Source organism: Carex rostrata, chromosome 15 (assembly GCF_964058835.1).
Source record: "Carex rostrata chromosome 15, lpCarRost1.2, whole genome shotgun sequence".
Lineage (NCBI taxonomy): Eukaryota > Viridiplantae > Streptophyta > Magnoliopsida > Poales > Cyperaceae > Carex > Carex rostrata.
In genome coordinates, this window is record NC_135932.1 from 2594738 (window position 1) to 2607275 (window position 12538).

Below are 12538 nucleotides of genomic sequence, written 5' to 3' on the forward strand. Positions count from 1 at the left end.
TATTTACGCATGTCTTTGTTGGTCGCGTATCAATGGATTAGCATGTGGGCCAGGTCTGGTCTAGGATAAGACCATTTCGTTAGACAAAGGAATATGAATTCGTATCCTCTGCATTAACTCAAAATGAAATTTTTTGAGTTAATAAATCTCAACCGTTCAATTTGTTTTAAAATTCGTGCAAACTAGATTCACACTAATATTAAAGGACCTCCTAAGTTATAAACAGGAACCGAATTGGCTCCATTTAAAATCAAACGGTTGAGATTCCTTTTGAGTTAATGCAGAGGACACGCATTCAAGGAATATGCCCTTTTATTAAAAATTTGAAATCTCTTTGAGCAAACTGTGAATTTTACCGTCTTAAAATGATTTCAAAAGCCGCTTTTTACATTTTCACTAGCAAAGATATACTTTGATGTTAATTTTAGTTTAATTGATGGATACAAAAAGATGTGTAAGTTCTTTTAATAAACTTCAAGATCGATTTCTTTAATGATCTGTAATTGAGACATATTTAGTCTCTAACTTTGAATTGTAGAATTTATAATTTAACAGTGGTAAAAGAGAAAAAATATGAAGAAAAAAAACTATATACAGAAAAGTCACCAGAAGAGAAGAAAAACAAAGGAAAGCATCATTGGTAGTAATAGTTTGTGTCTCCAAATCGTCTCCAAAAAAGTTACATAACTTGATAATTTGTAAAAGTAATAAGTTGAACCACAGAGTGACTAAATCAGAACGAATAAGAAGCTCAATGGCTTCCGAGGAGCACAAAGGATAAAGTTTAGTGACCTGAGACAAATTTACCAGAAAAAAAAAATATACTACTGTTTCTCATGAATAGCAAGCAAAAATATCACGCGAATCCAAGAACCTAGAGATATCATTCCCTGCTATATTTACCAAATGGAGATGATATGTAGACGCACCGAGCTAACAATGAACAATATATTTACAATCAAAATTCAAATCAAGGTCAAAAGGTGGGGGTGCCACAATGGGAATTGGTACATGAAGAAATTTAATGGAATATCCTTGGTTTAAAAATGAGAATACAGAACCAAAAATAAACTGCATTATTTCCAAAAGAAGAAAACTTTTCAAAGCATTTGTGACATACTATCAACTTTATCTTTGCTTTTATTATTAAAACTTTCCCCATTTTCACCCTTTGGGAATCAGCTGCTTTGAAAGCAACTACCAACCAAGAAAGCAGCAGTGATTCACACATCAACATGACATATCTTTAAAATCTTAAAGCATAATTCGACAAAAAAGCACCAAAGATAAGACTTTAGTGGTTCATCAATTCTGAGAATTGTAGTACAATCAGGAGCAAGAAAAAAAAAAAAAGTGGTTGGTACAGAAAAAATTGACAGAGCACAAAGAACTGTTTTTAGTGTTGCAATTTCTTTCAGCAATTGAGCAAAGTTTTAGATTTCTCTATCAAATGACAATTTGGTCCATAGCATATATTTGCCAAATACCTACCATGGATAAGACAATGAACAGCTAATGTATAGAGATATTTCTTCTGTTCTTCATCAAATTTCTCTGATTTCAACTCACATGCAACACATTGTTTCTTACTAACAGAAACCCTATGTTGATTATTCCAAAAACCAGCCCAATTAAAATCCACTGGGCTCTTTATATTTTCTAGATACAGAAAGTTTTGAACCAAGAAAGGCCAGCACTGGAGCAACAATTCTGATACACAATCAACAAATTGCCTAGTGATTGCCTGAAACTCAACCTGTGACAATGAATCTCCACTTACATGCAACTGAGAATTAGATGTAATGGAGTGCTCCAGTGATTGGTTTCCAAACAAATTTAGCATTGCTTCACCGGCACTTAGCAAAAAATGGGAAGTTGAAGCCACAAGAGAAGGTTCACATAAAAATAAATGATATGCAGAGAAACATTGTAGAGTTGAGTAGGCAACTGAAACCCTAGAAAATTTGAAGGACTGTTCATTCTCTGAAATTTGAGATATCAATCTATAAGCAGATGCAAGTGTCATGTAAGCCATAAGTGAGAGATGGTTACACGGGTGGAGAGAGAAACCATCTGCAGGAAGTTCACTTGCATGTAAAGAACTGGAGAGAGAATTTTGGAATAGTATGATTTCTAGCTTGTCACAACACAATTTAGGGTTATCAGATAATGTATACTCCTCTATGGCTTCTTGAACTGCATCAGACAGATGTTCATATTGCAAACTGTTATTGGTACAAGTGACGGTACCCTGGTGTGAGTTTATTGTTCTCGAATCGCACTGGAAAGAAAAAAGGAAAGATGGTTAAAGTAAAAAGGCTTTAAAATTTGAGCAAGATAGGTCTATTGAGAGTTTAGCTTCTCACTGTTAGAATATAATCTATGTAGCTTTGAGGTGACTCGGTACAACGGCTACACTGGCAAGTGAACCGATATTTTGACCATAAATCTAAATGCCTTGTGCCCTGAACTACAGAAAAACTAACACCATCAGATTAAAAGATATAAAAAAGTAAGTCAACAAATTCGTTTTGAAACTAAGAAATGCCCAATATATTACAAAATTGCTCCCTAAACTATTAGTGATTTCTTCTCTTGGTACCACTTCCAATCCCTGAACACTCCAATTTGCATTGTTTGGTGATGAGTGCTACAAAATAGAAGGAAATCCTAGTCATAGTGGTTGTGGTCCTTGTGGATTTGGTTTTTGGCATTAAACATGCAAGTATCCAATGATTAGAATATTCATTCTTTCTTGACAAAAAAATGACATCAGGGACCAAAATTCTAGAAATCGAACTCTAAACCCCAAATCCTAGAACATATATACCAGTGTACCTTGGGTTGTAGGAGGTCGGTGTAAGTGATGTAAATCTCATCGCCTTTCCTGATTGGCTTTATACTACGGACTACCACTCTTGGACCAAAGACACGGGGCTCTATTTGAACAAAAATGGGTTTCTCAATTAAACTGATTATATTTCAGAAAAGTTGATTTTTTTTTTTTTTTTAAATTACGGAATTACATAGGAAAACACAATAAATTCACCTTGAGTCATAGTGTCTTCCTTACTGTCCCGCTCTTTTCTCTAGAAGAAAACGAAGAGAATTACATGAGACAGCGTAATACAAAACTTAAATGAAGCAGAGTGTAAGTGATGCGCTCTGCATTATAATGTTAGAGTGTCCTATCTTACAAGAAGTATAATGGCCATTTTCATATCAGGTACAATGGTACCTATGTACTGGTTACTGGTACAAGCATAGAAACCTTTGAAAAGGAGATTTTTTTTTTAAGGTTGTCGACAATTTGTCGGCAACGATATATATTAAAAGAAAAGTATTTACAATACACTGTAGTTAATTGAATTTAAGCTACTTAGTAAATAAAGCTGCATGAAAAGGAGATTTTGATAATTAATACCACATATGTTGTTTCTCCCATTACAGATGGTACGACCCGAGACCTTATATTTTCACAAGAAACATGTTCATATAGCTCGAACCGGTAAAATGCATTAGGCGCACAACTGTGATTGAACCATGAAAAGTGGGGCCCGTAAACCGCAACCCCTATCGACCACCCCTCACCAACTTGCACCTCTACCGAGTTCCTCATAACTGCCAACATGACCATCATTTCCAATTTTGCCCCTTCATTTGCGGGTGGCTGGTATTGGTCCCTCCGAACTGATGACATCAGCAATGCATCACCCTTGATCCGCTCAGCTAACTCTCCACCTTTTTCTAGAACCTCATCCAGATCACCAATCAGTAATCCTCCAATCCTGTACGAGAAATGGACAGGGCCATTTCTTTCGAGGATGTAGAAAAGCCGCAAGGCAACACGCAAGTCGGTTGAATTGTCAATTAGATTATCTTGCTGAGAGCGTTTTGTTTCGAGAAAGAATCGGCATTCGCCAGAAGAGGCGTGAGGTACGGAGTCCGAAGCGTGGCACGCTGGGGAGCAATAGCCTACAGACCCTTCACAGCCTGGGCAAGAGAGAGAACGGCTGGGATTGGAACGGAGAAGACGGAAGCAAGAGGAGCAGTGCGAATCGAGATACGAATAGTGGAGAGAGGCAGCGAGAGGAGGAATTGGTGGGGTTAGGTCTTGCGACATGGTAATATCATCACACGCTCTCATCGCCATCTCCATTTGTGTTGTTTCTTCCTCTTTTTTTTTCTCAGAATCATTGTCCATTGAGAATTGAGGATTCAAGCAGACGAAAGTAGAAACTAGCAAAGAAATTGAAGAAAGATCACTAAACCATATCATCCAGGCTTACATCAAACGGGCCAGAATTCATGAACAAATGTTACAGAGTAAAAGCTCCGTTTCTGTTGTGGGCTGGGGAGCATACATATTGGGCCATTAGCCTCTATGAAATCAATACTTGTGTTTTAGTTTCTTCATCAGTTCTTCATTATATTTTTTTTTTCTTCATATTTTCGGATACTTGTGTTTTAGTTTAGTTTATCAGTTCTTCATTATATATTTTTTCTTCTTCATATTTTCGAGTAAAGATATTGACAGAGCAGTTTTTGTTTCATGCAGCGCGCAAGTCATATGCAATGCAGCACTATTTTGATTCTATTGTCGTGCACTGCATGAAGCAAAAACTAATCTGTTAATATTATTATCCATATTTTCAGTGCACATTTGTTCTATTTCAGTGTTCACAAATGACGGGAACAAAGGGAAATAAACCCAAAATAAGATAACACTCTCTCTCTAGCCAGTACCAGTGCCCAGGAGCCACATTCGCTAATAATGAGCCAGCCCCGATATTTATCTGTAATTTGTCTACACATAACATTCTTTAGATTCGTGCAGGGGAGATCTCCCTTATTCTGGTAACATAAAAAAACAAATCCTTCCTGAACTGGAAATTGACAGTAAAGCAAGCCTAATTAAGTGCACAAATTAGATATGTACCTTAAGTTTAGAATGATTTACTTCTTGAAGAGTATTGTCATCAACATAGTTCTTAACTGCAAGTTCTACCTCCCTTTATAAATCAAATATATTAAGAAATGAGAGAGTTTTACTTGTACTTGCAAGTAAAAGGTGAGAACAAAAGGACCATAAAACTTGTTTGTCTTTGAATTATTTTTAGCACACCCACGGTGCATGTGGCTCGTGTAATAATTTGTACAAAATTGTACTGTTCGGATTAGTGAATGACGATAGTAACAATTAGTACTAATTCGAAAAGTGTAAAAATAATGTTAACTTTGTACTATTTGAGCGAGTGAAAATGTTATTTGAATTTGTGGGACCGTGGCTGGTCAAGAGTTCGATCTCCTCTCACAACTTCACAGTCTCTGTGAAGATATTGTTGAGGATACGAGTACCCGAGAGCAATTACACAACACAGAAAGAAAGAAAATTGAGAGAGAATCACAATCAGAACACACAGATTTTACGTGGGAAACCCTCTAGGGGAAGAAAATCCACGGCCGCTCGCCAAACAAAATCCACTATTTCTCAAAGTCGGTTACAACAAATTACAGAGAGATTTAATGCATATATAAAATACAAAACCTACTGAAAGGGTGCGAAAAACGGATTAATCTGGACCGCACATCTTAATGGGTAATTTAAATAATCTGGACCGTCTGTTAAAGGATTTCCATGCAATTGACTTCTCTGAAAATAAAATTCTCCGGGCTAAACAGAGGTGCTTCGTAGCCTCAGACACCGCTCGCAGGGGACTGCCGCCCCCCTGCCACCCCCCGCATACTCCTAGAATCAGGCCCACATACATAACAAATATATATATATATATAGAGAGAGAGAGAGAGAGAGAGAGAGAGAGATGGGCTATGGTGCATTGCAATGCATAGGCCATGGTGTGCATTGGATCATAAATCACCGATTCAAAGTCCAAATGACCGATCCAAACCGTTCATCTTGTTCTCCATATTAATATGTGCTTGGAGACCAAATTTTATATTTTTTGGAATTTTTTTACTATTTATTAAGCCACTTTGAAAATCGTTGATCCAACGGTGACTGTTTGGAACAGTAAAATCAGAAGCCACCGTTGGATCAGCGATTTTCAAAGTGGCTTAATAAATAGTAAAAAAATTCCAAAAAATATAAAATTTAGTCTCCAAGCACATATTAATATGGAGAACAAGATGAACGGTTTGGATCGGTCATTTAGACTTTTAATCGGTGATTTATGGTCCAATGCACACCATGGCCTATGCATTGCAATGCACCATAGCCCATCTCTATATATATATATATATATTGAGAGTTCAAATGCCTCCATTTTTTAAAACTTTAATAACTCAAAATTTAAAACTTAAAAGTCAAAATAAAATCATTAGATGTGATCTATCTTATTTTCTCTATAAAAATTATCACATTTCAATTTTTTTTTTTTTTTGAATCAATGAGTTCAAAAATCAACGTCTAGAAATCATCCAAATTAAAACTTTTTTTACAAGTTCGATGACAACCAAAATAAAATTGAAATATCATAATTTTTTACATGTGTATAGATAAAATGATGTAAATCATATCCAATGGTTTTATTTTGACATCAAAGTTATATAATAGAGTGAGGCAAAATTTTCAAAATAGGGCATAATTATTTAATTATTTTACAAATAAGTATATTTATTTATTTTTGAAAAAAAAAACACGACAAGAAAGTATATTTTAAAACATAAATTGAATCAGAGATACACAAGTGTCTTCGAGCCAATGTGTTTAAGGAGATGAAGGAGACCATCAGGGGGCGGTTTACAGGGCGAACCCACAAACAGTCAGAGGGGGGCAGCACCTCCTCCAGACTTTAAAATGCAGTGAAAAAATATGGGTCCGGTACTACTTTGCGTCTCTCTGAAAATTGTTTTGCCATTTTCTGGAACTGGAAAGTCCACCAAACCAGTTCAAAAGCACGGTTAATGAGAAACTTTATTTTTTTTATAGAAATTTTATAGAGATTTACGGTTCCGGACCAACTTTGTTGTTTTTATTATGTAAAACTACTATTTTTATTGTTTCTTATTATGTTGATTGTATTTTTTTTTATCTAATATCCAATTAGTTAATGAGTTTGAACTCAATAAGCTATTTTAACTCGACAGAAATTCTGCATCAGCCCCTGTCACTGGTTCATGGTCCCACCATCAAGAGAAAGAGCAGGGGCTAAAACAGAATCCAAATCTGCTATAATCCCGGAAGGGATTACAGGGCCCTGAAATTCCAATATCAACAGTTCAAATATTTTATGCACAGATCTCGGAAAAAAGTAAGTTTTCATGCACAAATCTCAAGAAAAACCAACAGTTCGGATTGGGATTACAGGGTCCTGTAATTCCCAAAGAATTACAGCAGATTTATTTTCGCTAAAACAGGGAAGTCATCCTCAAAGGACTCCAGGTTGACAATGTACATTGATATCGGATTGAGTCAAGTGAGCGCATGCAGTAACAAAATCCAATGAGGTGGACACGTCAAAGCATGCGGGGCCAGGCTCTAGTTGTGAAGTGATTGGTGGGTTTTTTTTTTTTTTTTGGGGGGGGCAAATAACCTGTAGGTAATTGGTGGTTTTTCTCTTGTGCATGCAGTGGCTTTCTTTTTTATGTAGTCTTATTAATAATTTAAATTTGAACATGCTTTAATTTTCCGGCACGTCTCAAAGTATTTTTAATTTTGAACATGTTCCTTTTTGTTTCTCTTTTGAGTTTAGATCATTCCGTGTGAATGAAATATCTCAGTTATTACATACACTGGAAACTATTGAAACCAAATATAACAAAAAGAAAACATTTGAAATTTTATTTGATTAATGTCCCGCACTGAAGGATATCCAACTGACAGGTACAAAACTTTATTGGCATTGACTCTGAGATTCGATTCTGCATTATCAAGTTATGCTGTATTACCTTACAAGAGTTATGGGCAATCTGACTCTGAGATTCAATTAATGTCCCGCAATTCTCAGTTATTACATACACTGATACACTGGATCGCTTTATATCTTCAAATTGCTCTGTTGACTGACCTGTATGCTTTGTTAATAGATAAACCTGAATTTAAACCACAATAAAAGCAAATTAGATCAAAACATTTCATACCAGTATGTGGCACTATGATCTGCAATCTTTGTTGATTAACATGTATGCTTTTTTTTTTGACATTTTTATAACTGATATGCTTGTGAATGAGTTGCAAAAGCAGTGCCAGTCTATAAGAAAACAAGTTGTATCAGTCTACAGTTGTACCATTTTAAAAAGAACCTGTAGAGAGATGTACCAGTAAAAAATGGTGCACGTAGTTCAAATTTATTCGGATTCGGTTTTTTATTGTATACAATAACAACAACAACAACCAGACCTTTAGTCCCTAAACAATATTTTCTCAGTCATGATTGTGGTACGTGAATCGCTAACTTTCATTGTATAATATTAAAATTTATGTTGAAATGATGCTAACGTAATACATGAGCTTCTTTTGTATTGTGAACTTTTACCTAGTACATTCTTGCTTAATTTGTTTTCTTTTGATGCATTAAAGCATTTTTAAGTAGCAATTGACATGTGCATGGTTAATAAAACATACTAAGACGGTTCATATTAATTAAGTAAATTTCAAATTATAATGCCAACAGAATAACAGCAATTGAATAAACCTAAAAATATTTAAAATAAATTAAGATTTTTCACAACTAATCCTATGGTACAAGAACACTCCTTTAATTATATTCCTATAACTATTCCGAGTAAAACTAGGGTGCTCTTAAGCTTACCAAAGTTTTGGTGAGCTTAACTCTAAAACTCATCAAATCGATTTCAAATGACAAATCCGAACCGTTGAAACCCGCCTACCTTATGTGTGATGCATCTACATGTGAAATTTTTAAACATTCGAATTAATTTAGTATAAAGTCAAGCGGTCAAAAACGTTCAAAAAATGAATGCACTAAAATTAATTTATTAACCTTCTAATTTTGACCGCTTGACCTTATACTAAATTAATTCGAATGTTTAAAAATTTCACATGTAGATGCATCACACGTAAAGTAGGCGGATTTCAACAGTTCGGATTCATCATTTGAAATGGATTTGATGAGTTCTAGAGTTAAGCTCACCAAAGTTTTTTAAACTTTGGTGAGCTTAAGAGCACCCTAGTTCTACTCAACTATTCCAGTACATACTCATGACTGTGGGTTCCGTTCTTTTAAAATCTCATCCCGCACAAATTCCTAACAAACCAACAGGCCCAAAACATTCATATGTATTTTTTCAAAATTTACCCTGGTTCCCAAAATCACCTTCATCATAGTAATGTTATTTTTGAATGAATTTCCATATTGATATTTAAACAGCAAAATTATTAATTAATAGGGAAATTACATTTCTATCGTATTATTTGCAAGATTTTATTACGATGAAATTTGCAATTAATAGCGATTGCACATTTAAGTAGAAAATCATTATACAATTTCAAAGTTCCATAATTTCAAGCGAAATTCACAACTGAAAGTCCGCAAAAGTATAATACAAAATAAGTTACCACTACAATAACTCTAAGAACTCCCTACGAAAGAATCACAATCAATGACCTAACAAAATACCCCAAGAAACAGTGAAAAAAAAAAACCCTAGTAAAAAATAAGAAAAAGTCAACCATCAGTTGTAAGGGTCAAAGCAAGCACCACAATGGTAAAAGTAAAAAGAACAACAGCAGAACCAAAAACCATTATAGTCCTTTTTGAAAGAGTCTCTTTGTCCTGACCCGCAACCTCGATTTCTTCTAGAATTTCTCTGATCTCATCTACGTCATAATCCCTGGCTGATTGAACCAGCCTAGTGTGCACCTCATCAAACTTGGCTGCTCTCTTGGCCTTTGACGTGTCCTTGGCCGACCATATAAAGCTGGTGGCTCTCCACAGAAGAAAACCTACGTATATTGCCACAATACAATCTACCGTATAGTGGTTTCTCTCACGGATCTCTCTCTGTGCACTGTGGAGAACTAGAACCCATAGTATAGCTGATGTCCAGCCTCCATATGCCTCCTGAAATAGAAACAGGGAAGATTGGGGGAAAATATTAGAAATCCAGAGATAGAAAAATTGCCCCTATTTTTCAGCATTGCAAAATAAACTTGTCATTGTAGGAGATATCGAGTACACGTTGATTACTTTTTAGTTGGCACAACCGTTTGTAAATACCAGATTGAGAAGATGCAAGTAGAAATAACTAACCAACAAAAGTATAAGTTATCCTTTTTTTAATAAGATGCTTTCAAAATATAAAAAATAAAATAATTCAAGCATTACTAGTATAAAAATTTGTGTTTGCACTTGGTGACTTGGTCATTTACCCATGAATTATCTTCTGTAACTGCTTCTTAGCTAAAGAAATTGTCAGATAAAACACTAGAAAACATTGGAATTGACTAAATAACCACAAGATCATGATCCAATAAAATTTGAGAATATCATGTATACAGTTATTTAGCTTACAAAATCTATCTTAAAAGAAGGAACTTACAGTCCATGCCATAGCGGTTAGTACGGAAACAAGCATGTGGCCACTGTACATAAGGTCGTTGCAACCCCCGCTAGCCCTTTTTAGCAATTGATACCATGTGGATCCCTCTCCGACATTAGGTCTCAAAATGTTTGCAAGAAAGCTCATTTTTCCCCAATCAGGTGTAAATTCTGCTGGATACTCCTTCACCTCCGCTATAATTTTGAAAGATTTCAAGGGCATAAAAAAGAAACAGAAACACTCAATTAGTTTCTACTTTTGGGTTTTCCAGTACAAAATCTAAGCATGTCTTGCTGTTTATAAGCAGCATACCCTTGTACAATTGTACCCCTAGGAACAGTTACTTCACCAATTTTCTTATGTAGTATAACAGAATTTCTCAATTATTTTCATTTGTTTTTGTCAAACAACTTTCTGGGAATATAATAAACACACACGAACCAAATACGAAAGAAAATAAATAAAAGTTACGAACCATAAGCAGAATCTAGCTGTAGCAATCTACTTATTGCATTCGGATCAGAGGCATATGGCTCATAGTATTTCTGGGCCCATGGATGTGGGTAATGCGGGACCCGATATCTGACAAGGGCACACCAGGGTCTTGGTGAAGGGAGAATAGTGGAAATAAATGTGAAGGCTCTTAGAAGGCGGCCTACGGCCATGGTGAATATGTATCGGGCGGCAAACCCCAGTCCCGGCGGTTTTATAGACCCAAAAGTCACTGAAAACGCTAGCATGACAAAAATCACTAAATAGTGGTGGAGAGTTATGATGTGGGCTCGGAGAAAAGTTACAAGGGATTTCGGTAGTTTTTCATTTAGTTCTAAGAGAAGCCATTGACCCGTGTCCGGTAAGGGATTGGCCGAACTGAAAATTGGTACATAAATTGTAAATTAGTAAATATATGAGTTTTAGATAAGTATGAATCAATGTCGCAACACTGATTTTTATAACCGTACCAGTAAAGGGTCGACTAATCGAACTGGTACTAGTTATTTGCTTGAGTTGGTGCCGATAATTGTTTCTTTGAGCTTATTTGATTTACATTACCATTGCCCAAGTAAAATTTTCAGACATATATAGTAAAAAAGCATAGAAATCAAAATTAGTAAAAACTAATTTGACAAGTGTAACTGAAATAGGTTCAAAAAGTAAATTTGGAAAACTTAAGACCAATTAAATTAAAAGTGGAGTCCACTTACTGATGACTTTTTACTAAATCAAATTAGTTCCAATAAAAATTGACATAGAGCAATTATCACATGATCGTTTGAATTGGGTTTACACATGATCATTTGAATTACCCAATTAAGTGAAAATAAAACAGTTTTAAAGCTAAAACTAAACACTAACCGGTGCCAATCTAGTCCGAGTACAGCAGTAACAAATCTAACTGAAATAGTTTCAAACAGAAAGGCAAGAAGCAGGAACACTACAGAACCGAGAAATGGCAACGCTGAGCGGAGCTCTTTCGACCAATGGCGGTATAAAAGGATGTGATACACGGTGGAGAGAACGAGCACTACCCAGAATGCTGGCATGAGCCAATCATGCCACGTGGGGCTGACGTGCTGGAGGTAGTCTACGCACACGTACGCGATCGCCACCGTACCGATCCCCAGCCCCGGTACGAAACGCTTGGATCTATCTGCCGCCATGGTATGACGAAAGGGGCAGTGAAGAGAGAAAGGGGGAGCAGTTAAAGTGAGGAGGAAGGAGTATTTTCTCAAAAAAAAAAAAAAAATGTTAAAAAGATGTAGTAGTACTTCCTGAGGTACATGAATGTGTAGAATCAATTCAGTGCCTATTAGAGATCGCTTTGAGATTTGTGTCAGATTATAACGCACGACTCAAATCTCATTCTATACAGTCAGGTATTGTATACTTTTAGCTGATTTGAATTTTTTTTTTTTTTTTTTTTTGAGGAGAAGCTGATCTAAATTCGATGGAGGCGGTCTTAGTGTTAGACGAGACGACATCTAGGGGAATGAAATCTGCTCATTTTCTTGAGAAA

At 35.7% G+C, this 12538-nt stretch overlaps 2 protein-coding genes across 3 annotated transcripts; both read right to left on the reverse strand.

Annotated features, from left to right (window-relative positions):
- Positions 1-1228: 1228 nt before the first annotated feature.
- LOC144566123 (SET domain-containing protein) lies at positions 1229-4287 on the reverse strand. Of its 2 annotated transcripts, XM_078316020.1 has the most exons (5): positions 3425-4281; positions 3050-3089; positions 2839-2939; positions 2367-2465; positions 1229-2281 (listed from the first exon to the last, which is right to left on the reverse strand). In XM_078316020.1, exons 1-5 carry the CDS (start codon positions 4277-4279, stop codon positions 1415-1417), a joined length of 1962 nt encoding a protein of 653 aa, XP_078172146.1. In that variant the 5' UTR covers positions 4280-4281; the 3' UTR covers positions 1229-1414. The 2 variants fall into 2 exon arrangements, with proteins under 2 accessions (XP_078172146.1, XP_078172147.1); XM_078316021.1 differs by lacking the exon at positions 2367-2465 and having other exon boundaries at positions 3425-4287.
- A 5174-nt stretch (positions 4288-9461) lies between these two features.
- Positions 9462-12272, reverse strand: LOC144566124 (Sphingomyelin synthetase family protein). The gene is made up of 4 exons (XM_078316022.1): positions 11878-12272; positions 10997-11391; positions 10522-10715; positions 9462-10043 (listed from the first exon to the last, which is right to left on the reverse strand). Exons 1-4 carry the CDS (start codon positions 12180-12182, stop codon positions 9648-9650), a joined length of 1290 nt encoding a protein of 429 aa, XP_078172148.1. The 5' UTR covers positions 12183-12272; the 3' UTR covers positions 9462-9647.
- Positions 12273-12538: the final 266 nt, after the last annotated feature.